We start from the raw sequence: 26,085 nt of genomic DNA, 5'->3' as shown, positions 1-26,085 counted from the left end.
AGGGACAGGAGGGATTTTTCTACAAGCCTGGGGGAAGTCCCAGTTTTGCAGAAAGATATAAAATGAAAAAAAAAATGTTGGGGGTTACATACCCCCCCCCAAATCATAGAAGCATTTTTGCTGTATGAAGGTGTGCCGCTGACAGATTGCAAGACTACATTATGAGATCTCAGTGGCCACGTTCAGGGTTGCCTGGGAATCCACAGCCAACATTGCTGAAAATTCCAAGTTTCAGTTCATTTCAGCATTTGGGGGAGGCGAGTCGGGGGGGGGGAGAGAGACAGGCTTTAAAACAAGTAAAAGGAACAGAAGGTGAAGCTGGAGGGAGGAGGGGCAAAAATGGTAAAAAGAGTAAGCTGAGGGAGGGGAACAGGAGGTGGATGAGTGAGAGCTGAGCAGAGGTTGCCAGGGGAGAAACAGAGAAAGGTAGGTAGGTTAGTAAGTGGGAGAGAAGGAAATGGGAAGGACTGCAGGCCCTGCCAGGGGGAGGCAAAGAGGAAAAGCAAGAAGGAGAGATGAAACAGGGAAATGAGATTCCCCAAACCCCCATGAGTCCTCGTGGGTCTCCCAATCAGAGCTGTAACAAGAGAGCACAAAGCTGAAGGGCGCAGAAAAAGTATATCATGACTAAAATAAATGATGTGTTATAACTCTTGCTCTTTATGTATTTACATTTTAAACAAAATTACTATGAAAGTATAGGGAGTGCAATTTTATGTCCTTGCCTCAGGTGCAAAATTTGCTAGTCATGGCTTAGCTCCCAGTTATAATAATTTTGAAGTTAAACGGCTATCATTTATTAACTTCTGTATCAGATAAAGGAGTTACCAAAACATATAACTTGGCTATTTTGCACCTCTGTACGTAGCTCACGATCAGGTTGTATGTTTTTCTATTGGAAGGTATGATGTGTATAGCTATGTCTTTATGACATTACTCCCTACTACTTACTTGAATTGACAATGTGAGATTGGGCTTTAATTAAAAAATTTTTTTAAATGAGGGGTGTTTTTTTCCCAGCTCATACTTTCCCAGTAGTTAATACTTGGCACAGGCCAAAGTGGCGCTGTAAAACATTTACCTTCATTCATGCCATTGAGAATTTCAGTGAGGTTTTCATGTCTGCTGTCGTACTGGTGCTCTTTCCACGTCTCACCATTTTCACTTCGAAGCACTATCAGCTCTCTTTCTTTTCCACGCATTGATCCAAAATGGGGGATTTCCACTATGACAGGACTAGACCAAATAAAGACAAAGAGAAGCATCTCATATCGTATCTGTATCCCCCCCATTTTCTGAATAAACATCCTTTGCTTATTGAAATCTATGAAACAATGACAAGCACACTTACGAGGGGAAATGGTTAATAATTGGCAAAGCTGCAAAAAACTTTCCAATTAAGATTGCAGCGGTTATGTTATCACTCCAACTACACATCAAGATAAGCATACACAGGAGAGTGCTGGCAGACAGCAATTTACACAAACAAAAAGTAAAGAAGTCCAAAACACATATAAGCAACCAAAAAGAAAGGGTTTCAGCAGGTGAGCTGATCCTGCAAGTAGCTGTGCATATACAATGCCATTTAGTCAGGGCTGTGTATATTTGGTGCTAAAAAAAAAATTGTGCCAAAGTCTGCCGCCTATATAAATTATGCAAATTAAGTGACTTTGCAAGATTTATTCTGTAAAACAAGGCACTGAAACACAGGGCCACAGCTGCCAGTAACCCTTTGTTTTTGGCTTGCTCACCCAATCTTAAGCTTATCCTCAGAACTATGAGAGCTTGCTTTAAAAAAAATTGCTTTAAAAAAACAAAACAGGGATGAAACTGAAGCTAAATTTTGCTTTTTCTTCAGTCAAGAAGGATTAGCGTGTCAACAGTCCAGCGCATGCACAAGGCAGTATATTCAGGGCTATGCATACTCTTGCTAATAAAATAATAATAATTTTGCACCAAGGTAATTTCATTAAAGATTAACAGCAATGTAGAAAGAAAATTGAATTCTCCATTCTCTATACATTTTGGAAATCAAGCAAGTATGCATTGTTGGTTTTTTGCTTATTTATATAATGTAATTTTTCTCATGAAGGGGAAGGGCAAGGGGGTAATACTGGGAATAGGAGCCCCAGTCAATGCCTTTAAGCCCAGGTTACAGCCACAAGGACTAGAACCTTACTTTAAAAGGAGTGGGGAGTCTCAAGAGGCTGAATTCTTGAGACCCACTATCACATGCACTGTATTTGTTTTTTTCTGCAGTTGTGCAGAATCATAGAATACACACAGCCCTGCATTTATTTTGATCAATATCAATGGGAGATGCATGGACGTAGGCAAAGACTGAATTTGACTCAAAGGTATAGAAGGGACACAGTCAGGTTTAACAAACATACGGTTCATTTTGCAGACAAAGCACATTTACATTTACTGGGATGGAAAGTGTATACTTTGGTCCAGTGCAACATTGTGATTAAGTACCTCATAAAAATGAATTCTTCAACCGGCTAATTTTCAGCAATAATTGAAAGCCCGACCCATGAGACTTTGAACAGCTATTTCCCCTGCTCTATTCCTTTTGTATAAACCTTTTGTATAAATTTTTCAAAGGGCCTCATGTGCCCCTGAAATGTATTTGTGACCTGTGACCACATGATCTTCACCCTGTATTGAAATGGAGATGGCTGGGCTTTAAAAATGAAATCCTACAGCTAATTAATTTTGATGATATGCCGCATTATTCTTTTCTCTGGCCTTTTATTCATTTATTGTTTTGGATAATCTTTTTTGATTGTGACAGTTGCATTGTAGATCTTACTGGAACTGTTGCTAGTAGGGTGGCCAGGTCCCTCTTCACCACTGGCGGGAGATTTTTGGGGCGGAGCCTGAGGAGGGGAGGGACTTCAATGCCATAGAGTCCAATTGCCAAAGTGGCCATTTTCTCCAGGGGAACAGATCTCTATCGGCTGGAGATCAGTTGTAATAGCAGGAGATCTCCAGCTAGTACCTGGAGGTTGGCAACCCTAGTTGCTAGACTCAGCTTCGACTGACATGTTCAGAGCTGGGGAACAGATATTTTAAACGAAATAATATAAATCTGAGAATTCAGAATCAGCAATTTATGGAGCAATCCTAATCTTAGTTACACTCTTCTAAACCCATTGACTTCAATGGATTTAGGTGCAACTCTGTTGAAGATTGCACTGTTAATCTGGAGTACTAAAGCCGCCCTGAGCCTGGCTTTGCTCAGAGGGCAGGCTATTAAGATTAATAAATAATAATAATAAAGGAAATGTTTTATATTTAGCACTCCAATAAACAACAATGATATTATTTCCTTCCATGATAGCAAAGTCCAGTGTCAACGCAACATTCTTATAGCACAATCCCACGCAGAGTTACATCAGTCTAAGCCTATTGATTTAAGCGGAGTAAATCTGTACAGGATTGTCATGTGAATCTCCTAACTATAATTAGGATATTGACAATGCAATCCTAAACAGAATAACACTCTTCAAAATCTGTTTAAGTCAATGGGCATTGCACTGTAAGGGTGATCCACAGGTTTACATACTCCTTTCCCCTTCCTTTTCTCCTCTCATATAAGAATACTCCCTTTTCCTGGAACAGATTGTGGTGCAATATTACATTTGCACTCGTGTTGATGCTAATCAGGGTTAGTTTCAGACCAGAGTTTGCAACCATGGTTCAAAACAGGTTTGCATAGTTAGGAGATAGGAATACTACACTTATACTGGGCCAATATTGAAGATAAGACCTATCAGTCATTTCATGCTATAATCTTGCGCACTGTTCATTATAATGATATTGCAGCGAGAAGGAGGGAGCTCCACAACAGCTCAATATCACAGTTTTGGTGCCCTTTCGTAAAGGGTACCAGTTTAAACTAATTAGTTGTCCTTTTCTTGGTTGATGAATTGAACAGAACAGGCGTACACAACTAAGGACTCACCAAATCAAATGTATGAGTAGTGGCTAGATCAGGGGTCCCCAATGTGGTGTCTATGGGTGCAATGGGGCCGCCCACTCCATTCCTGGTGCCCACCAAGTTTTTTTTAGAAAGTGGGTGGTACCAATTTGGGATTTTGCCTAGCAGGGTTGCTGACTGGTCACTGGAGATTTTTTAAAAGTTGGTTAAGCAGCAGCTGCCACCACAGCACAAGGATCTTCAGCTGTGTGACTGAAGGTAAGCTGTGCGTATGCAAGAAAACATTTTTTAAACAATATGTCCGTTAATCCTGTTAAACAGAGCTTCTGCTGAAATGTTTAAGATTTAATATTAGTGTTACACATGACCTCATTTGGTGGTTGGTTCCACCTCCTGCAGCAGCAATTTTGTGGTTGAACCCACCACCCTGTGTCAGAATTCCAAAGGTGCCTGCAGGCTTAAAAATGTTTGGGCCCCCTGGGCTAGATATTTTGTAGGCAATAAAAAATTTACTGAGCCCCTAGTGGGCAGCATTGTCTGGCTTTGATGCTGGTGGTCACACCTGTGATGGTTTGGCATAGAGCCACTGTCTTGTGCATTTGTACTGGTAGTTTCAAAACCTTTCCCAGCCCTGTTTTAAATAATACACCTCCTGTTACCTGACTGTGTGCCCTCTACCCAGGATTACAAATGCATAATTAAGTGGCCAGTGTGAGAAGTCCACAGGTACAGCTCTTTGCTTTCCGTGCCATTCCTTAATAAGACGGACAGTTTTGCTAAAGTATTCATGGGCAAGTAAAGCAATTGACAGATCTTGTCACAGAAACACAAACCATTATGGATTATGCAGCTTTAAGACACAGTATCGTTATTTTCCTACAGAGATTGTACATAACATTGCCCCATTTATATAGAAGAGAAACTGCAGTGGCAAAATACAATATTTAACATTTATGAAGCACCCCACAAGTGCTGTGTAATTAGTTAAGGAATCATCTTAGCAAGGGTACATAATTTCTCCAGCTCTGTTTTTAAATTGGGAGAGTGTATTAGAAACAGCAATAACAGCAGTTTAGAAGAAAAGAGAATTTAAGGCACAGTCCATTTATTCTAAGAACTTTTACATCATTGATTTTAAGGGGTTGATTTAAGCACATATCTAAATCATTCCCAGTGAAATCACTGGGATGAAAAAGCACTTAATAGGCTGGAATGTGTCCTTGCTGGTATCTATAAAGTGTGCCAATTTTGTTTCTGCTCTTTGGGAATTTGTTCCAGCATCTGAAAAAGGAGATGGATATCATCAGTTCCACTTACATGCCTATCCTAACTTTGATCCAAAGTTAGAAATGTCAGTGCACAAAAAAGTTATCTTTTTAATACAATCTTTGCAGGTGAATAAGTCAGATACTGTCTCTCCATAGAAGACCCACATTGCTTTTTGCACAAAGATAAACAATACTCACAGAGAAGGTATTAAACAGGTATTGAATACAGGACTTGGAACAACATGCTACATTAAACTTTGCAACCTTTGAATGCAGGCAATGAAAATAGGATTTTAAATAAGAATACAATTTCCTGATTTTTGCACAAAGATATCAAAAATTCATACTTGGTTTTTCTACCTGACACATAACTCAATGTTAAAAGATTTAACATTTCACCAGTATTATTCTACAAGATCATATATTGAATTTTAATCAACAAGACCAGCTTTGGTCACAGGGGTGGCCAAATTGCCACTCCTGGAGTTTCAAGAAGTGCATTAGAAGTTAGTGGCAAATTTTGTAAATAGGTATACTATGAACACAGCGGGAACCAGTCAATCATTTCCAGTCTCCCATGTATGCACTGGGGTTAAAAGAAGATTGATATTGATCCTGATCCTTGAAGTTGTACACTAAATTAGTGCACAAAACACCTATTAGCAAAAAGGTGGGGGAAAACAGCTAGCAAAAGCTGTCCTGTTAACTGTAGTTGATCAGAACTCCATGTTTCATATTCTCTCCTGTCCCACGGACAAAGATGCATCACCAATGAAAGGATGCAAGAGTGCCACTCGGCCTGACTGGCTGCCCTCAATAAGCCTCTGTATGTGTAAACTGCCATCAAGTCACAGCCAACTTACAGAGAGCCCATATGGTTTTCAAGGCAAGAGATGGACAGATGTGGTTGGCCATAGCCTCCCTCTGTGTGGCAAAACTGGATTTCCCACTGAAGTAGTAACCAGGGCTGAGCCTGCTTAGCTTCCTATATCTGGCAAAATTGGCCTAGTCTGGGCCATCTAGATCTGGGTCTCTAGGCAAACTGATATCTGACTATTCAACTAAACAGTGCGAAAGCACATTAACATTTTATTAAGAATTCTAAACATTCTGTGTAAGATTTAAGATCCATGCCTCTTCAGGGTACATCTGGGACAGGCTTCCCCACTAGGGTGCTGGTTGTGATACCAAGCATCCCCCCCTCCCCAAAGGATAGCTCTTGGAGGTTAAAAACTAAGCTTTGGGAAATAGGGAAGGAAAAATAAACTGACTAGGAATAGTCGATACTCACAAACTATGGATACAAGCAGTCCCTCTAAGGATGTGTTTTTCATACTACCTCACTGATCAGCGGCAGCTGTCCAGAAGGGGAGACAAACCTTCCCAACCTCAAGGGAGTGGTTCTAAATCCATTCATCTGCCAAGGGATCCCTGCATGTTGCCTTCGATTCTGAGGCAGATTTAGGGCACTCACTGACTGGTTCATATTCTGCCACTGCTGCGCGCAAACAAAACGTGTGTCCTGGAATATTTTCAGAACTCTCCTGTAGTTATGCAGTGCTGGAAAGGTTCAGCAATAGAAGATGCTGTTTCTAGGCAGTTTGACCACCATGACTGAACTTCTCATTATAACAATGACCCTCAGGAAAGGCAGTCTGAATCCTGTATTTGGCCACCCCTGTTTTACAAACACCTACTTCAGAAAATTGCCCAAGTTTGGGAATGCCAGTTCCAAAACCATGTAAATACCTTCTCGACCAACAAGGCTAAAATCAAAGGATCACCACTGTTATTTTTAAAAGATACTTGATGTAGCTGAAACAGTTAAACATTGTTTAAAAATTAGGAAAAAAACACAGAAGTTATGAAAGCAGAAATGCTTGCAGTGAATTCCCCATGCCTAGAAGCACAAGATCGGTAAACAGGAGCAGTGCTAGAATAAATTCAAGCCACTATGATATTTCTTTCAGTGACGGTAAAATCAACTGAAAGGTGGTTGTTTTATTTTTTGTTAACTAAAAACAAAAATGGGAATGACCAAAAGGAAAAATAAATAAAGCAGAACTAAAAATTTAAAAAGAAAAAAGAACTGTAGACATTTGATATCTTTTCTTATAAACATCCTACCCAATAAATTTTGTTCCTTGAGGCCCAAGCTGCAGGATTCGGCTAACCATGCTCTCGCCCTCATTTAGAGGGGGAGAATTGGTAGGCAGGTGCAGTTTACTGAATAACATCCATGCAGCAGGAAGAGAAACAAGAGGGGAAATTAGGAACAGGCTGTCATTCCCAACAGAACTTTCCACCAGGGTGGTAACGAACCACAGGGTGGTAACGAACAAAATTTATCATCAGTTAAATATATAAAATAAATAATATATATTTCTGTACCCCACATCATAGTGGATTGTTTCCCCTAATGTTAGCTTTGGGAAAATGTCTGCTGTTGGCATTTGTGTTAGTTCAATGGATCAGATTCAGTGCTACAATATTCGTATTTAGTAGTTCATTCTTCCCTTTAGTGAAGGCATGCAGCTCTCAATAATGAGGGAAGGGTTTGGCATCGAGTATACAGCTGGAAATCAATGGCATTTCAGAATGATTTGGTGGTGGACATATAATTCAACATGGCTTCCAAACTCATTCCATTCTAAACATATATATGCATCTCCCTTTGACATCACTGGAGAGGAATCAAAAGCAATAGAAGAGAAAATTTTGGTAGTTTTTGTTTTTCTCAGTATGTCCTTAGGCAGAATTCTTGTTGATAATCATACAGAATTGTGCATAAAATAGAATTGCAGATGAGCTTTTTCAAAAAGGAATAGAGGCCTACCTCAAATTAAGCTATTTAAATAGGCAACAATTGAGAACGGTAAAGAAAAAGGTTACAGATGCAATATGGTATCCAGCAATAGTATTCACAGGACAACTCACCCTAAGAATTGTGCACCTGAAGGCCCCATTTCCACCAGTCTACTAGCCAATCCTTCTCCTTCAACCATTGGTGGAGGGCTGGCCAGTTTGTGCCTCTTTACCAAACGGCAGGTGATGCGGGTGGGCGCTGTACATTTTCGTGGAGGAATGATAATCCTCATACCGTGGTGACGGCTGCCCCTCATGGAACCTCCACGGGCATCCACCATAAAACTAACCAAAAAACTGTATGGAAAACAAGAAGAAAGTCATCTAGAAGTTGATTCTTTAAAATGTACAACCATAAGTATCAACCACAATCACAGTGTTACAATGAAACCAGTGACAACCAATGTCACTTAAAAAAAAAGTCACAATACACACTACCATGGCACAAGGTATACAAGTAACTCTTAGCATGACTTCTCCTTACGAAATTAAATTTTAATAGGCACACAGTGCAATCCTAAGAAGAGCCACACCCTTTTAAACCCATCGACTTTAATAAAAGGGGGTAACTTTGAGGACTGCATTGATAATCAATTAACGAACTGTTCATATTTTAGTAGCAAGGTGAATCCTTAGTAAAAAAAAATGCTATGTAAAATATTATGGTTAAAAAGTGTGCCTTTGTCTTCTGTAATTAAAATATTAATGTGTTATACATGCACTAATCAACTACATTGCACTACTAAACATTCTGCGTGCTTCAAAGAATATGACATTCACATGAAAAAGTATTATGAAGGTGCTTTAAAATTTCTTTGTAAACAAATCCATAGTGTTAAGTCTGGGGTTTTCAAGGTATTTCACTGACTTCCGTGGCCAGTTAGCCAGAAATTCATGATCAGATCTCATACATTTCTTTTTAAACTTAAAAGCATTGTAGAGAGTAGGGGAAACCAGGTCAGGACTGTGGAACAGGGAGATGGTTGTTTTAAAAAATGCTTTCCCCATGCCACTTCCCCAACCTAAACCGTACCCCTACCTATGAACCTGCTATTTGCAGGGAGAATCACACAGGTACACAGAGAAGCTTAGAAACGTGCAGAAGCAGAATGTAACAGAATCAGATTGCCAAAACTTCTAGTTTCCATGTATGAAAGCTATGCTTTTTAAAGGTAATTCTGGGTAACTCTAGGTTTTCGTAGATATTTCCAGAGATTCCTCAGTGAGACAATCAGTAACAGAGGACAAGCTTCGGAGAGAGACTGCTTACCTACCATTACCAGGGTTTCCTTACAACGACCAGCTCGGCTGGGAATCTTGAGTACCTTCTCAATTCAGACAGGTTACCCTCTCAGGTTACCCTCTCAGTTCATACAGCAAAACCTATCTCTGTGTACCCTAGAATATGCTCCAGAATCATCTGCAATGCCCCAGTGTTTTACAGAAAATGTTCACAGATTCTTTGGAGAGATTTGTTTGAAGATTGAAAATCCCAAAAACCACTTTGCTAACACATGAGTTAAAACAAACCACCATTTTTTTCTGTGCTCCAACACCTCAGTGGCCTACAGGTATCATCTACAACATAATCTGTGCACTGTAGAATCACAGTGGAGGCTTCGATCTCATAGTAATACCAGAGTGCCCAGCTTGCTGGGGGTAAAGATAACTGGGGAAGGCACTGGTAAACCATCCCGCAAAGTCAGGATGTGACATCACCCCATGGGTCAGTAATGACCCGGTGCTTGCACAGGGGACCTTTACCTTTTACCTTTTTAATACCAGACTGTATACATTATTTCTCACGGTGATTGTCGCTATGATGACAAGATGCCATAAGAGTTGACAACCTTGTGGAACATGGACTAGAAAGCCATCAATTACAGATGCAAGCAAAGCATGTTTTTTTCTGGGCACTTTCCACACAGGCTAATATGTACTGAAGATCCTCAGTGCTTGCACAGTGTTCTCCTTTCTTTTTAACCGTGCCCAACCACAAGAGACAGGCCATGCCACTAACTCAAGATTCAGAACCAGGAGACTCCTGCATTTGTCCTACAGCGTGATGTCTAACATCAAGGGCAAGTATACTGATGTAATTACAATAGGACGAACCCCAATTAGCATTTCTGTTGCTGCAAGTATTTCTACTCACAGGCTGCGATTCCCCCCACATCCCAGGGGATGGGGAAAATTGTTCTCCAGAAGCAGGAGGCCTTGTGTCCACTGAAACCCTAGTTGGGATTGAAGCCAATGAATGTAATGACTTTACAAATGACTTATCCAAGGATGGAATAGCTATGAGATGCCACTTCTGTAGGCTGCCAGGTCCAGTTTGATCCATTCAGAGACAGCTGTGTAGCTATTGCTATTCCATGACAAAAAGTCTTCTCAACTATCTGCAGGAATAGTTGGGTCAGAATTGGAGAGAAGGATACAGAACAGGGAGAAGGGTGGGTCACAAAATCTGAAGATGCTGTATGGGGAGCTAGGCCCAGTACCTGAATATTGCCATATCCCATGAAAGTTCTAGCAATATTTTCCTGTTGACAATGGCCATTTATGCAGGGTTGTTTCCCTTCAGTCACCCCCCTGCTTCGGGGCTTCCTTCTGATTATGCATGCATTTCCCAACCGTCAGAGGTTGCCTCACTCTCCCTGCACGTTTCGCCCGGGTTTTTTGGATGCTGGCTAAACATTAATCCAGAAAACACAGGCAAAATGCACAGAAACGTGAGGGGAGAGCAAGGCGATCTCTGACAGTCAGAAAATGCATGCATAATCAAGGGAAAGCCCCGAAGGAGCTGGCGGGGTTACCGCGAGGAAACTGCCATGCATAAATGGCCAAAATTTCTTCTTCCGTTCTTCTTGTTCTATATCTAATGGCGTTCACTAAATAACATAACTGGGCGATAATATGCCTCAGATTGGAAAAAAAGTTGCCTATCCTCCATCCTCGGGACTCAGTGGCTGACCAAATTTTTGGGACCCTGAAGCTTGAACTGTTATGGGGGCCACTTCACAGCAAGCAACAATAAAGCAACATCCAACAAGGTCCAAAGGGCCTTGCTGTCCTTGCAAGGACTTCGAGGTCCAAATGGCGGAGAAGAGGGCGGTGGGGTGGAGTCCTTGAAAATGGGCCACACAGTGAGCCCCTTCCCACCCGCAATGAGGTCTGGGTAACTGCTGTTATCTTCTTTAGTGGGGTTGTTCTATGCCAGATGTATTGGTTCATTCTCTAATAGAGAGGTAGAAGGTTATCAGAGGGAGATCGTTAGGCTAAAGGGGTGAAAATCTGATTTTTGGTGTTAAAATGCACAAGTGAGACGAGAGCAGGTCTGAATTGAGAATTCAGACGTCTTTTTATGGCTCCGATTGGCCTAAGGGCTGAACTACAGAACTATTAAGCCGTGCACCAGGATTCGAGGATTGTTACTGCTCTTGCTCGTTTACCATTTGACTGCTGTTCTGCCTAAGAGCTGATTGCCAAAGACACAGAGAAATAAAGGAAATGAAGTTTTTTTGTACCTAAACTCTTCTCAAACTTCTAAGGCCCTACACTGGACCTTCCCTGACGTTTTAAACCAGTTTTCCCACACTTTCAGTCAACGTTTTCCCTCCGGACCTTTCTACTCTCCCCTCCGCCCACCCATCTGACACAGAACTGTTGACTCTTACAGAGAATTCTGGGGCCTCTTCTGGGCTTTGCTGTCATCCTCTGTGAACTGATACTATATGCTAAGCCACTCTATACAGAGGGAGGTCAAGTTGTCTTTCAGGGGAAATTGTCTGCTGTTACTGATTTTTGAACTGAGGAAGCCCCAACAGGTTTCAAAGGAACTCGGGGTTCCCTCAAACACAGTTTAAAAGCTGCTGGCTTCAAAGTGTCCTTTATTACCATGCAGCGTCCCAGGATGGGCACTGCCTACATTATGATTTGATGTACGGTAACCTGACTTAGTCACAAGGCTAAATTACAGCATCTGTCAATAAAAAATTGGCCACAGTTATGTTTTCACAGGCAAACTTGGACTTCAAAGGAAGAGGGGCAATCATTGCTTGTAAGCAAAGGTTCCAGACTCACCTGGAGCCAGCTTTGGTGTCTGGGGCGGGGGCGGAGAGCGGCAGAGTTGCTTCCCCCCCCCTTCACGGGGGCGCATCTGATTGGGCCAGGGAGCCGATTGCTCCCGACCAATCGGGCGGGGCCGGAAGGCTGTTGCGAGGCAGGGGAGGCTTGGCTCGGCCCCCTCCCCCACTGCGCATGTCCGGCAGTTACCGACCGTTGCTTCAGTCTGTCTCCGGCTTTGGATTCTGGGACACAGCATGGTATACTGGGCCGGACGGTATGCTGAGACATCCGGATGGGGACGCCACCTGGGGATTGGACAGATATCGATCCAGTGGCTGGGCCAACGCGGAATGAGATGGTCTTCTTTCCTTCCTGCAATACAGCACTATTCCCAACGGCTTGGAATCCCGGACGTTTTAATTATTCAGCTTGGGGAGAATGACCTGGGTTTCCGCAAAGGGAAGAATCTGTCAGAAACAGCACAACTAAACCTACGGGCGCTGGCAAAGCACTGGCCCAAGACGACCATCGGGTGGTCCGATTTATTGGAGAGGCGGAGTTGGTGTTGGGGGGCACCTGCCCGGCCTTTGGATGTTGCCAGGCGTAAGGTCACAAACACGGTGGGGAAGACTGTGGTCTCCCTCGGGGGATTTATAATACGGCATTGGGATATCTCCCATCCGGATGGCGGCATTATTCAGACCAGATGGGGTCCACTTATCAGAGTGGGGGTCTGATATATGGCTACATGGCATTCGAGATGCCCTAAAAAACTGGCTGCAGTGCTAAGGCGCGTTGGCGGTAGCTGGGCGGGGTAATGCCCAGCTAGTTGGCGGTTTACGCATGGGGCTGGATGGGTTTTGATGGGGGGAAGCGGCCTGTGTGCCCCTTCCTCCAACTGGGGGACCCCAATAAGGGGTTTTGGGGGAGGCCAAGGAGTTGAGTTGCCGCATAGGGGGCGGCAGGTTTGGCCTCTACCTGAGTGACGGGGGAACACCAAGTGGCGCAAGCCCATGTGTATCCCACATACCGTCATCCTCTACTACTCCCAGCGGGACCGCTGGGAGTTCAGGCCTGCATCAGTTCGCAGCGGGACGGCTGATGCCCCCATCCAGCCTTCCCATGCTTCGCCAATGCGTCAATAACACTGTTGCCATTAATTTTAGTTGTGGCCATAATTTTTCCAATATTAAAATGTTTCCAATAAAAAATACTGTTCTTTGTTAATAAAATTGTTATATGTTTATTAAAGATGAGTAGTAGTATGTTATATAGTCAGTTCTCAGCCCAATAGCCCTTGGACAGCAAGCAAAGGTTCCAGACTCACCTGGAGCCAGCTTTGGTGTCTGGGGCGGGGGCGGAGAGCGGCAGAGTTGCTTCCCCCCCCCTTCACGGGGGCGCATCTGATTGGGCCAGGGAGCCGATTGCTCCCGACCAATCGGGCGGGGCCGGGAGGCTGTTGCGAGGCAGGGGAGGCTTGGCTCGGCCCCCTCCCCCACTGCGCATGTCCGGCAGTTACCGACCGTTGCTTCAGTCTGTCTCCGGCTTTGGCCCACCCTCCCTCCCTAAGGGCTTTAGATGTTGATGTTATGCTATATTTGTCACAACTAAGGCGGTTTACGCATGGGGCTGGATGGGTTTTGATGGGGGGAAGCGGCCTGTGTGCCCCTTCCTCCAACTGGGGGACCCCAATAAGGGGTTTTGGGGGAGGCCAAGGAGTTGAGTTGCCGCATAGGGGGCGGCAGGTTTGGCCTCTACCTGAGTGACGGGGGAACACCAAGTGGCGCAAGCCCATGTGTATCCCACATACCGTCATCCTCTACTACTCCCAGCGGGACCGCTGGGAGTTCAGGCCTGCATCAGTTCGCAACGGGACGGCTGATGCCCCCATCCAGCCTTCCCATGCTTCGCCAATGCGTCAATAACACTGTTGCCATTAATTTTAGTTGTGGCCATAATTTTTCCAATATTAAAATGTTTCCAATAAAAAATACTGTTCTTTGTTAATAAAATTGTTATATGTTTATTAAAGATGAGTAGTAGTATGTTATATAGTCAGTTCTCAGCCCAATAGCCCTTGGACAGCAAAATGTAACCATATCCCAAAAATCAAGCAAATGGACAGGATGTGTTAAGGCCAATTTACACAACCAGTATAAAAACAAGAGTAAAGGTTTTCCTGGACTGAATTACTTCAGACTATTGGGTGTGTACCTATGTGTGTATTTGTCTTCTACCGTATTTGCTACCCCTCCCAATTTAGTATCATCTGCAAATGTAATAAGCATCCCTTCTATTCCTTCATCCAAATCATTTATAAAGACATTGAGACAGGGCCCAGCAAAGATCCCTGAGGAACGCCACTAGTCACTCCTCTCCAAGTGGATGAGGAACCATTAACAAGCACTCTTTGGGTGCGATCTGTCAACCAGTTACAGATCCACCTAACAGTAATAGGATCGAGCCTTGGCTACTTACCGTGAAGGCTTCTTCTGCTCAGAGGGACGAAGGACATCTGTAGAATGGGTGTTTTCCGTTCCTCGTTCTCCGGGAGGCAGGACTCAAAACTCAACTTCCTGTCCCTTGAGGGAAACGCCCCTCCTTTCAGTTTAAAGACTTTCCGAGTAAATACATTTCAAGTTGGATAGGTAAACATAAATATTAAAGATGGAGGATAACCACCTGAATAACGACAGAAACTAAGAACGTGCAACTATCTAAGAACGTGCAACTATCACAGGGTTTAGGAGGAGACCCTGTAGTGTAGAGCATTAAGGAACTGTCTGCTAACTTCCAATCGAGTTGATAGGACGTCTGGGTGGGCCAGATGTCCTTCGTCCCTCTGAGCAGAAGAAGCCTTCACGGTAAGTAGCCAAGGCTCGTTCTCGCTCAGAGGGAGAAGGACATCTGTAGAATGGGACATACAAGAGCTGTCCCGGCCCGGGTAGGGTTTAGACGTCCTGGAGTATACTTTGTAAGATGCGCCTGCCGAAGGCGGCGTCCGCAGAGGCATATACGTTTAACTTATAGTGGCGCACGAATGTGGAAATGGAGGACCAGGTCGCGGCCTTGCATATTTCCTCCAGTGGGGCTCCTCTATCGAAGGCGGTGGAGGTGGCCGCGCTCCTGACTGAGTGGGCTGTGACCCCTGAAGGAATGGGAAGGTTGCTTTCTCTGTATGCCTGTGAGATGCAATGTGTGATGGTTCTGCTGATGGATGCCCTAGACATAGGTTTGCCCTTGTTAGGGGCTGTGAGATTAATGAATAGTGAATCAGAGTTTCTGATTGCTTTCGTGCGTTCTATGTATATATGGAGGGCTCTTCTAAGGTCTAGGGAGTGCCAGGCCTTTTCCGTTATGGTCTTAGGTTTAGGACAGAAGGAAGGCAAGACTAGCTCTTGCTCCCTGTGAAACTGACTGTTGCGTTTTGGGATAAAGGAAGGATCTGGTCTAAGGACTACTTTGTCCTTGTGGAAAATGCAAAGGTTTGGTCTAACTGACAGGGCCCCCAGCTCTGATACTCGGCGGGCCGAAGTGACCGCTGTTAGGAATAGGGTTTTCATGCGTAGCCACTTTAGACCTATCTGAGTGAGTGGTTCAAATGGTGGTTTAGTGAGGGCCGTGAGGACGGTATGGAGGCTCCATGAGGGGAATCTGTGTTTGACTGGAGGTGAGGCAAGGCTGACCCCTCGCAGGAAGGACTTAATGTGGGGATGTTTGTTTAGAGAATATCCGGAAACTTTTGGAACTATAGTTGCGATGGCTGCTAATTGTCTGCGGAGAGTGGATGGCGCCAGACCCTGAACGCGACCGTCCTGGAGAAAGGCTAGAATGCCGACTGCGCGTGGTTTCAGGGGGTTTCGGTGTTTCCGTCTACACCAGCGAGCGAAGGCTTTCCATGTGGTGTTGTAAATCCGTTGGGTAGATGGCCGTCTGGCCGCAAGAATGGTGGACACGATCTCGGGGTTGTAACCCTTGTCTAACAGTCTGCTCCGTTCAATAGCCATGCGGTTAATTGAAACCAATTCGGGTCCGGGTGGCAAATCGGGCCCTGTATCAGAAGGTCTGGTCTGTCCGGGAGCCTCCAGTGGTTGTGTCTGGACAGTTCTATCAGAGACGGGAACCATGGACGACGGGGCCAATGAGGAGTCACCATGATGACTGAGGCCTTGAGAAGCCGGACTCTCCTTAAGACTCTCGGGATGAGAGGGAGGGGGGGGAAGGCATACAGAAGACCCTGTGGCCAAGGGGAGAGGAGGGCATCGATTTGTTCCGCCCCTGGTTGTTGGTACCTGGAGAAGTATCTCGGGAGCTGGTGATTGGTCTTGGAGGCGAAAAGGTCTACTAGTGGGGTGCCGAATCGGCGAGTGATGAGGGGAAAGACTTCTGGGTTGAGGGACCACTCGGCTTCGTCTAGGTGTTGCCTGCTGAGCCAGTCCGCCTGTATGTTCGTGGTTCCCCTGATGTGTTCTGCACATAGTGATGAGAGATGAGTTTCCGCCCATAGCAACACTGCTGTGGCTTCCCGGTGGAGAGCCGATGACCTGGAGCCTCCTTGCTTGTTCAAGTAAGCTTTTGCGCTCACATTGTCTGTTCTGATCATCAGGTCCTTGCCCACCAGTTGTTTTTGGAAATGTTGCAAGGCTTTGAATATAGCTCTGGTTTCCAGTATGTTGATATGTAGCCTCTGCTCGGAGGGGTTCCACAACCCCTGCGCCGGTTGTCCAAGTAGAGTTGCACCCCATCCTAAGAGGGAGGCATCTGTGAACATCTGCAAAGGGGTGGGTCTGATGTATTGAAGACCCTTGGAAAGATTGTTTGGTTGTGTCCACCAGATGAGACTGGACCTGGCCGCCTTTGATAGGATTAGGTACCTGTCCCTTTTCTGGATGATATGCTTCTGATGGGCTCTGAGGAACCGCTGGAGAGGTCTTGCTTTGAGGCGAGCCCATTGCACAGCTGGTATGCAGGAAATCATGTGGCCCTGTAACTTCGCCAGGGTCATGAGGCTTACGGTTCTGGATTTGAAGGCAGATTTGGCCATGGAGTGTATTTTGAGAATCTTGTCCTCTGGTAAGATGAGAGCGTTGATTGTCGTGTCTATGTAGACCCCTAGGTGACGGAGTCTTTGAGTGGGATCTAGATGGCTCTTCTTGAAGTTTATCATGAATCCGTGAGTTTCTAGGGATTCCAGTACCCTTTGCGTGTGCAGTGAGCTTTGCTCGGTGGATGAAGCGCAAATAAGTACGTCGTCCAGATATGGATGTAGACGTATTCCTTCTTTTCGTAGCAGTGCCACCACTGTCACCAGCACCTTGGAGAAGACTCGTGGGGCTGAAGACAGACCGAAGGGGAGCGCCCGGAACTGGTAGTGATGACCTTGATACTGGAACCTTAGAAATCTTCTGTGTTGAGGGTGAATTAAGATATGAAGGTAGGCTTCTGTCAGATCTATAGAGGTGAGGAAGTCTCCCGGTCTTAGGGCCTCCGCGATGGATTTCAGGGTTTCCATCCTGAAGCGCTTTTTGAGAACGTGCCTGTTTAGGTGTTTGAGGTCTAGTATGGCACGCCATCCGCCGTCTCTCTTGGGCACGGTAAAGAAGATTGAGTAGATTCCCAAGGAGCGTTCCAATGGTGGGACCGGTTCTATGGCCTTGATAAGTTGAAGGTGTAGGATGGCCTGGGAGGTCCTGTGTTGTTTGTCCCTGTTCTTGGAGGTCGGTGAAACTCTCATCCGATCTGACGGGGGTCTGAAAAATTCGATTTGATAGCCTTGACGTATTAGCCGAAGCACCCAAGGGTCTGGCTGGGAGGCTTCCCACTGAGGGTAAAATAGAGTGAGTCTGCCCCCCACCGGAGGTGGGTTGGCGTCACTGTTTGCCTTGGCGAGTAGTCTTGTCTCCTTTTTCCCCTTGGAAGTTGGAGAATCTGTTGGATCTAGAGAATCGACCTGTTCTTCGAAAGGAGCCACGGTTGGAACTCCAATTGCCTCTTCTCTGTTCTGGTCTGAACCGCTGGAGGGTATGGTAGGGTCAAAAGGATGTGTTAGATGAGAAACCTTTGGGGTCCTTGCGTAGACTCTTGGGAAGCATCTTCTTTCTGTCCCTGGTTTCCACCAGGATGGAGTCCAGTTTATCTCCGAAAAGCCTCTTCCCTTGGTAAGGATATCCCATGAGGACTGATTTAGATCTGTGCTCTGTCTGCCAAGGTCGAAGCCAAAGCGCCCTTCTAGCGGAAGAGGCGGTAGCCATGGCTCTAGCAGCGAATGTCATCGTATCTAGAGTAGAGTCTGCCAGGAAGGACACAGCTCTCAGAATTCTTGACAATCCCTCCTGGGCATTTTTCTCCTCTGCCGGAATAAGCTGAGCTAGTTTGCGAGTCCATATGATGGCCGCTCTGGAAACCAGGGCCGATGTTATGGAGGAGCTTATGGCTAGAGCAGACGCCTGATGAGACTTCTTACATGCTAATTCCGTCTTCCTATCGGCTGGGTCTCTGATCATCACTAAACCCTCCTCAGTGACCAGATCTGAAGAGTGTAGAGCTGTAACTGGTGACTCCACTAAAGGGACCTGTAGCAGATCAGCTGTGCTATTGGCTATAGAGTATAACTTTCTAGTGGCTAGGGGGACCTGTTTGGTTGCCATCGGTTTGTCCCATTCTGCCTTTAGTAAGGACAGGAAATAGTCTGGGACAGGGACTGTCCTGTCTGGGGCTTCATGCATATGGAAAAATTCCTTGGATCCTCTCTTTTGCTGCTCTGATTGCTTATCAGGTTCTGCTGAGAGGTCCAACGCTGCAAGCGTCTTAGTTATTAACAGGGGAAATTCCTCAGTATTAAAGATTCTATTTTGTTTTGGTTGGTCAGGGATCTCCTCGCCCTCTGAAGAGAACTCGCCCTCCTCTTTGTCACTCCCTTCGTCTTCAGAAGAAAAAGGGGAGGTGGTCTGTTGCAAGACATTGTCCTGAGTAGCAACAGTGGTCCTACGTCCCTTCCCTATTAATTGACTGGAGTAAGGATCCAGTGTTTGAGCTCTGGATCTCTCCTCTGGTCTGGGTGCAGAGTGCCCAGCCATGATGGATGGAGGTGGGGAGGCTATTTGTGCTGCTCTGATGCCTTCAGTGAGGGCTTCCTTAAATAAGGTAGAGAGCTCTGCTTTTAGAAAGGAGAGGCCGCTAGTATCCAGCAGGGGGGGTGGGGGGAAGGTAGGATTCATTGGTAGAATGTTGCCAGAGGCGATTTGAGGCGAGACGCCGGGTATATTTTGAGGCGAGACGCCTGGGAGGGGAGGAGGCGAGACGCCCATGAGTGCGCTGGGATTGAGCAGGGGCGAGACGCCCTGGAGCATGGCGGTGGAAGGGACTGGCGAGACGCCGACCGCCTGGGTAATCCCCCGTGCGCTGAAGGAGGGAGGAGCGGCAGACGCCGCTGAATGTTCCCCGGTTCCAAACATGGAGAGGGGAGGGGCGATAGCCGCGCCGTAATCGCTAGCAGCGGTTTGAATATCGGCGGCGCGTGCTACAAAACCCGAAGCGGCGTGTGCTGCTGTTTCTCCCCCGCCCGTCTGGTCGGCTCGTATTTTTGGGGCGGCCTGCGGGGCGGGCGCCGCCGCGTCTTTCCCTTTGTTCCCGCTTGTAGGCGCGGTGGAAGAAGGAGAGGTGCGATCGGCTTTAGGCAGGCGTTTAGCTTTGCCAGTTTTAGAGTTGCCGGTCCGCTTCCTCTTTCCCGCTCCGGGGCCCCCTTTTTGCTTACCCTTAGCCTCGAAGGTATAGCTGCAGGATGGCTGCTCCTGCGAAGTTTGAGTGGGCTGCAAAAGACCCGGGTCCAGATCCCCCGGGACTATGAAGGGATCGGGCTGCCTGTCCGCCATCTTGGAATGGCGGGAAGGCAGGTATCCTAATGTAGGTTAAATTTAGGACAGAATTAGGGATAGATAATTAGTAGTAGATAAGTGATTATAGTAGTAGAATAGGAAGAAGAAGAAGAAGAAGAAGAGGAAGTAATCAGATTATTTTCTATTTTCTAGTAGGTCTGCGCAGAGCTGCGACTCTAGGCTGCTCTCCCGACGAGGCAGGAAACAAAACTGAAAGGAGGGGCGTTTCCCTCAAGGGACAGGAAGTTGAGTTTTGAGTCCTGCCTCCCGGAGAACGAGGAACGGAAAACACCCATTCTACAGATGTCCTTCTCCCTCTGAGCAGAAGAAGCCTTCACGGTAAGTAGCCAAGGCTCGATCCTATTACTGTTAGGTGGATCTGTAACTGGTTGACAGATCGCACCCAAAGAGTGCTTGTTAATGTCTTCTACCGTATTTGCTACCCCTCCCAATTTAGTATCATCTGCAAATGTAATAAGCATCCCTTCTATTCCTTCATCCAAATCATTTATAAAGACATTGAGACAGGGCCCAGCAAAGATCCCTGAGGAACGCCACTAGTCACTCCTCTCCAAGTGGATGAGGAACCATTAACAAGCACTCTTTGGGTGCGATCTGTCAACCAGTTACAGATCCACCTAACAGTAATAGGATCTAAACCATTTTCCCAATTTGTCGACAAGAATATTAGGTGGAACCTTATCAAAAGCCTTACTGAAACAAAGATAAACTATGTCTACAGCATTTCCCTGACCCAGCAAGGTAGTAACTTTCTCAAAAAAGGAGGTAAGATTACTCTGACATTACTTGTTCTTGAGAAACCCGTGCTGGCTCTTAGTATTTAGATCCATCCTTTCTAAATGCTCAAGGACTGACTGTTTGATGGTTTGTTCTAAAACTTTTCCTGGTATAGAAGTCAAGCTGATGGGTCAGTAGTTACCCAGATCCTCCTTTTTCCCCTTCTTGAAGATGGGGACATTTGCCCACCTCCAATCTTCTGGCTTCTCACCTGTTCTCCAAGACTTCTCAAAAATAATGGACAGAGGCTCAGAAATTACATCTGCAAGTTCTTTGCGCACCCTTGGATGCAATTCATCTGGCCCTGAGGACTTTGTTTCATTTAAAGAAACTAGGTGTTTGTGCACTACCCCAATACCAATCCTAGGCTGCAACTCCCTTCCCTCATCATGTGTTCTGTTCATGCCATGTTGAGCAACGTTTCCCTCGCAAGAAAAGACTGAGGAAAAGTAGGAATTGAGCAGTTCTGCCCTCGCTTCATCTCCTGTTACAGTTTCACTTTCCGGTCCCTACAATGGGCTTGTCTTGTCCTTGTTCTTATTCTGACTCTGTACATAGGAAAAGAACCCTTTAGCTTTTTAGCTTTCTATATGCAGGGGCATTTTCACAGGAAACATTCATATACAACACCACCCCAACAGTCTCAGAAAATCTTTGCCAGGGTTTCCTGCTGCTTGGGCAGATTGTTCCTTAGTTCACACTCACCCAACATGGGGAGGGTACCTTGACCCCAGGCGCTCGGTCCTTTTGCCTTCTTTCACTCTTCTCTGTGCCACCTTGTTTGTGCCTTTATTTGGCTTATAGTTCACTCAGTGTTGCCTCAGCACACGAACAATGTGCTAAATATTGTTCTCTACCCTGGTCATCAAAAGCCATTTTACCCATTCCGCTTGGCACAAAAGGTTACCAAACCAGTCTGTTTTATGCCTGTTTCAGGGGTGGGTTTGCCTAGGCTGCTGCTTTTTGTTTTTGTTTCCTTAGGTGGTGTCGCACATTGCTCGAAGCCAGTTTTCATGCTTATGTTGGCTTAGATCCTAAGTCTTCTTTCTCTTTGTCTGTAGTGGAAGCAGCCCTCTGTTATAGACCACATTCCTATATCACTAAACACTTTTTCACTCATTGAAAGAGATCGGCCTTGCATGAGAAGAAGTGCATGATGCCACAGGAACACACCCCATGGCCTTTGTGCTGGAAGAGGGCACCACACAATCAGAAACAAGGCTTAAGAGCCAAGCCGTTTATTTCTCCATGTCTCAGTGTAAGCTAATTATTTTAAGGCCAGTTCCCGGCATTCTATCACTCTAGGCTGTCCAAGGGACAAAATCCAGGAAGAGGAAAGGTCAACAGACTCTATACAATATGAACGGGATCATCAGGAGCAGAGAGTTGGCTTAGAAGAAGAATGTGCCATTATGTTCTAACCGACTCATGGGGACCCTATCTAGGGGGCGTTCCAGGCAATAGACAAGCAAAGGTGGTTTGCTGTTGCCTTCCTCTGTATACAAATCACAGCTTTCCCCAGTGGTCTCCCATCCAGGTACTAACTGTGGCCTACCCTGCTTTTTAGGGGTTTATGGAGATGAGCTGGGTGCTAGCTGACCACATTCTGATTCTGCAGTTTGCCAAAATGTGAAAGGAGCATAAATTATTTCATTGTACATCGAAGCAGCACACCAGTGGCAAATGGAACCCTTGTCAGCAAGAATATAGAGATCCTAGTCATTAGTGATACATTTCTTTTAAAAAACAAAAGTTGCAGACATCTGCCATCTGTTTGCAAACTGCATTGCCAGTTACACTGTACTCATTTTTTTTAAAAGCATACATTACTACTCATAACATTTTTAAACAACACTTCATGCATTGTTTCTACAAACAGGATTAGTAGCTGGTGTTCATCTAAAATTAATTATTGCTAATTTCTAAAGTACAGTGCTAAAAGCTTTTTTTAAAAGTGAAATGTTTATGGCAGAAGTTAGCAAGGGATGGGGGTAAATGCAGATGCACTAAAACAACCCATCTAGACCTATGTTGACTGTGGAAAAAGAATAAACATATATAAAATCAAAATGAGGAGTCAGACAGCATCATCACCTTGAATCATACTGTGGGAGTGGAGAGGAAAAGCTGCAAAATAATTTAGAAAGCAAATTGGGAAAGATTAATGCAAGATAATTAATTAGAAGCAAGCAACAGAAGATGTCAATCATAAGCAAAGAAAAATAACAAAAGCAGAGTATTTTGATTTGAGCTTGTTTTTTTTTTTAAGCAATTCTCTTTCCATTTTTAGAATACATATACTTCATGTTAAAGAGATCAGACTAGGTGTCCATGGCCAATGGTCTGGCTCAGTTAAAACCACAAAAGGGGTCCGCCAAGGCTGTATTTTGGCCTTACTGCTTTTTAACCTACACATAAATGATATGTAAAATTCCTGTCAGGTCCTCATTTCTTTCCAGTCAAAGTAGGTGGGAATGCTATTTCAATTTTGCTCTATGCAGATGACATACTGCTAATTTCCCATACCCAAATTGGCCTTAGAAGGCTGTTGAGACAGTTCAGCTCCTACTGTAATGAAAATCTATTCCATGTTAATTATGATAAAACCAAGATTATGGTTTTTGGTAGAAGATCACATTATTATAAATGGACAATGGATGAGAAACCCTTAGAACAGGTGTCTAGCTTTAAATATTTAGGGGAGATGTTTCATCAGTCAGGCTCTTGGACAACTCATATTGACTACGCTAAGCATAACCTTGAAAAAGCTGTCCTTGGTCTTCTTAGATTTTATAGGAGAAGAGGAGACTGTCTGATTCTTCCAACTATAGAAATTTATAAAATGAAATTACTGCCCCAACTTCTATATGGAGCACTGGTTTGGGGTCTTGGACCGTACCAAAACAAATTTGCACACCGGTTGTTAGTGGTCCCAACATCAACACCTTCAGCTATGGCTAGAGTAGAATTAACTCTACCCTCAATAACAACCCTGTTAATAAAACAGCCATTAATTACTGGCTGAACATCTTTTGTACATCCCCAGGCCTTTTGACCTTGGCGTATGAAGAGATGAAGAACAACTCATGGCGTAGTTCTGTGTTGAGACTGGTGGCTAGTCTTGGCTTCTCAGTAGAATATTTGAGGACCCTCGGATTCTATGCAGCCAAACTACGCATAAAACAAAGTTAGATCAGAGTGCTCAAACTGATATAGGTCTTGTAGGCAATTTGAGAACATCAATACTTTATAGACAGCTTCTCTCTCTCCCCTGACTCTTCCAGAGTATTTCACCAGTTTAAGGAACTGCAAGCACAGAAAGGCCTTCACCAGGGCATGCTTAGATATTCTGCCGCTCACAGTCTTGGAAGGCTATATGGGATCCCATATAGGAAACGAGTATGCTCCTGTGATCAAAAGTCTATTGAGGATCTATCCCACATCACATTCCAATGTCCAAGATATGAGGATGAGCATAACTGATTTTTGCAGCCCATATTATCCAGTTTCCCAGGAAGGTCAGATTAGGAGAAATTAGTCATATTATTGAAAGACAGAGACAAATACATTACTTCTCAAATGGCAAGATTTCATGAAGCATAAAAAGATGATGGGACATGCTGACCATAATATCTCTGACCCATAATTGCTCATTTGTCATCTTTTATTTGTCTCTGGATTACATGATCTTTCCTTCCTATTATATTTTAATGATGAATTTGTATTTGCATTTTAATATTTTATGGGAAATGTTTAATTTTTCAACCTATGTTATGTTACTTTTTTAATGTTATTGATTTTGTTTTGGCGGAATTTCTACCTTATTCTGTATTATTGCTATGGCTTTTTTTTGCTAATGCAATAAAGACTTGAGGATGATGTTAAAATGTATGGGAGGAAAGCGACCATTGTGCTTGCATAGAATGACCGTTTTTCAGTTAAGTAATAAAGGTGGACATTAAAAAGAAATGTGCCAGAACCCATAAGCCACCTATAAAAGTGCACTTTACATCATAATGATCAAGTCTGATGGATAAAAGAACAATCTGTAGCAATGATATTGATAGGTCAACATCCCAGCCTTCAGAATTATTTTATAATTATCGCAGTAGTACTTTTCCCAGTTTAATTAAGGATGCCTTGAACTAAATAAAAGTTATTGCATTTTAAAAAACCAACCTTTAGGATTTATATGTATATATTTGAAAGCATGGATGCATCCACATTTTGGCTTTTTGCACCAACATTTCCGTATTTCCATCTGACCCTTCTGTAAACTGTGGATATCAGAGCAAAATTAAAACAAAATGTTCCAAGCAAAATGCCTGTGGAACACTTTTGTTAATTGGGCAAAAAAAACAAAAAAAAAACCCTGCCTCTATGATCTCCCCATGTTTGCTGCCATGTGGAACAGAAAGCCAAGATGCGATAGTTATGATAGGGCTTTGGATCAGGGAGATGTGGGACCAGGAGACGTGAACTGAAAAAAAATCTTCTGCACAAAGTTTGCTGGGTGATTTGGCTTAGACCCTTATCTCTCAGTCAAAATGATCTGCTAGAGGTATTTTGAAGGTGGAGGGTCATGCACGCTGCCCTGAACAACTCAGAAGAAGGGTGAGATAAAAATGCCAAGAGAATGTTTACTACTAATAATAAGGGCTCATGGATTCTTATGCACCTGTACTCCTAAACAGGCCATTTTCAGCCCTCAAAATCAGGAGGTGGAGACTAGACACACTGTAGAGACTTAACATACAGGGCTCAACTTACAAGCCATGTATCCATCCTCCCTAAAGGCCAAGGGTGAGTAGGAGGGCATTTTGAAACTTGACTGCCCAATCATACAATATCTTCACCTAATTTTTTATATGGACTAACAAGTCCCATCCTAAGGTGAGTTAAACCCTTTTAAATTCACTGATTTCTATGTACTTAGAAAAATGTAACTCTGCTTAAGACGGCACTGTTAGTAAGTTATCATTCCATTTGCATTTGATGTGGAACTTGCAAATGCACCATGACCACAGGCTCTTTCCATCAGTGAAAAAAAAGAAAATATGTTGTGTAGAAGGACTGACAGTCACATTCTAGAACAGGTATGGCAATCTGAGACACGCAAGTCATGAATATGGGTGGGGTGCCGCTAAATGCAGAACCAGCAAGTACACTTTTAACATGCCTATAGGTCCAACATCTATTTTGATAGCTGGCACACTTGTTTTTGACGCGCATCACCTTAGTACCTTACACAGCAGTAGCCATGTGA

General features: G+C 44.4%; 1 protein-coding gene across 2 annotated transcripts in view; it reads right to left on the bottom strand.

Moving 5' to 3' along the window:
• ANK3 (ankyrin 3) overlaps positions 1-26,085 on the bottom strand; it is a 301,245-nt gene that overhangs the window by 61,555 nt on the left and 213,605 nt on the right. For both annotated transcript variants that reach the window (XM_056849508.1, XM_056849507.1), the window contains 2 exons: positions 8,152-8,376; positions 1,082-1,236 (listed from right to left, as the gene is read on the bottom strand). In XM_056849508.1, the coding sequence (XP_056705486.1) occupies positions 1,082-1,236; positions 8,152-8,376 (380 nt within the window). The remainder of the gene's footprint in view (positions 1-1,081; positions 1,237-8,151; positions 8,377-26,085) is intronic.

This window comes from Euleptes europaea, chromosome 5 (assembly GCF_029931775.1).
Source record: "Euleptes europaea isolate rEulEur1 chromosome 5, rEulEur1.hap1, whole genome shotgun sequence".
Classification (NCBI taxonomy): Eukaryota; Metazoa; Chordata; class Lepidosauria; order Squamata; family Sphaerodactylidae; genus Euleptes; species Euleptes europaea.
Note: the sequence above shows the minus strand (reverse complement) of the source record. Positions and strands in the feature narration are given on the sequence as shown.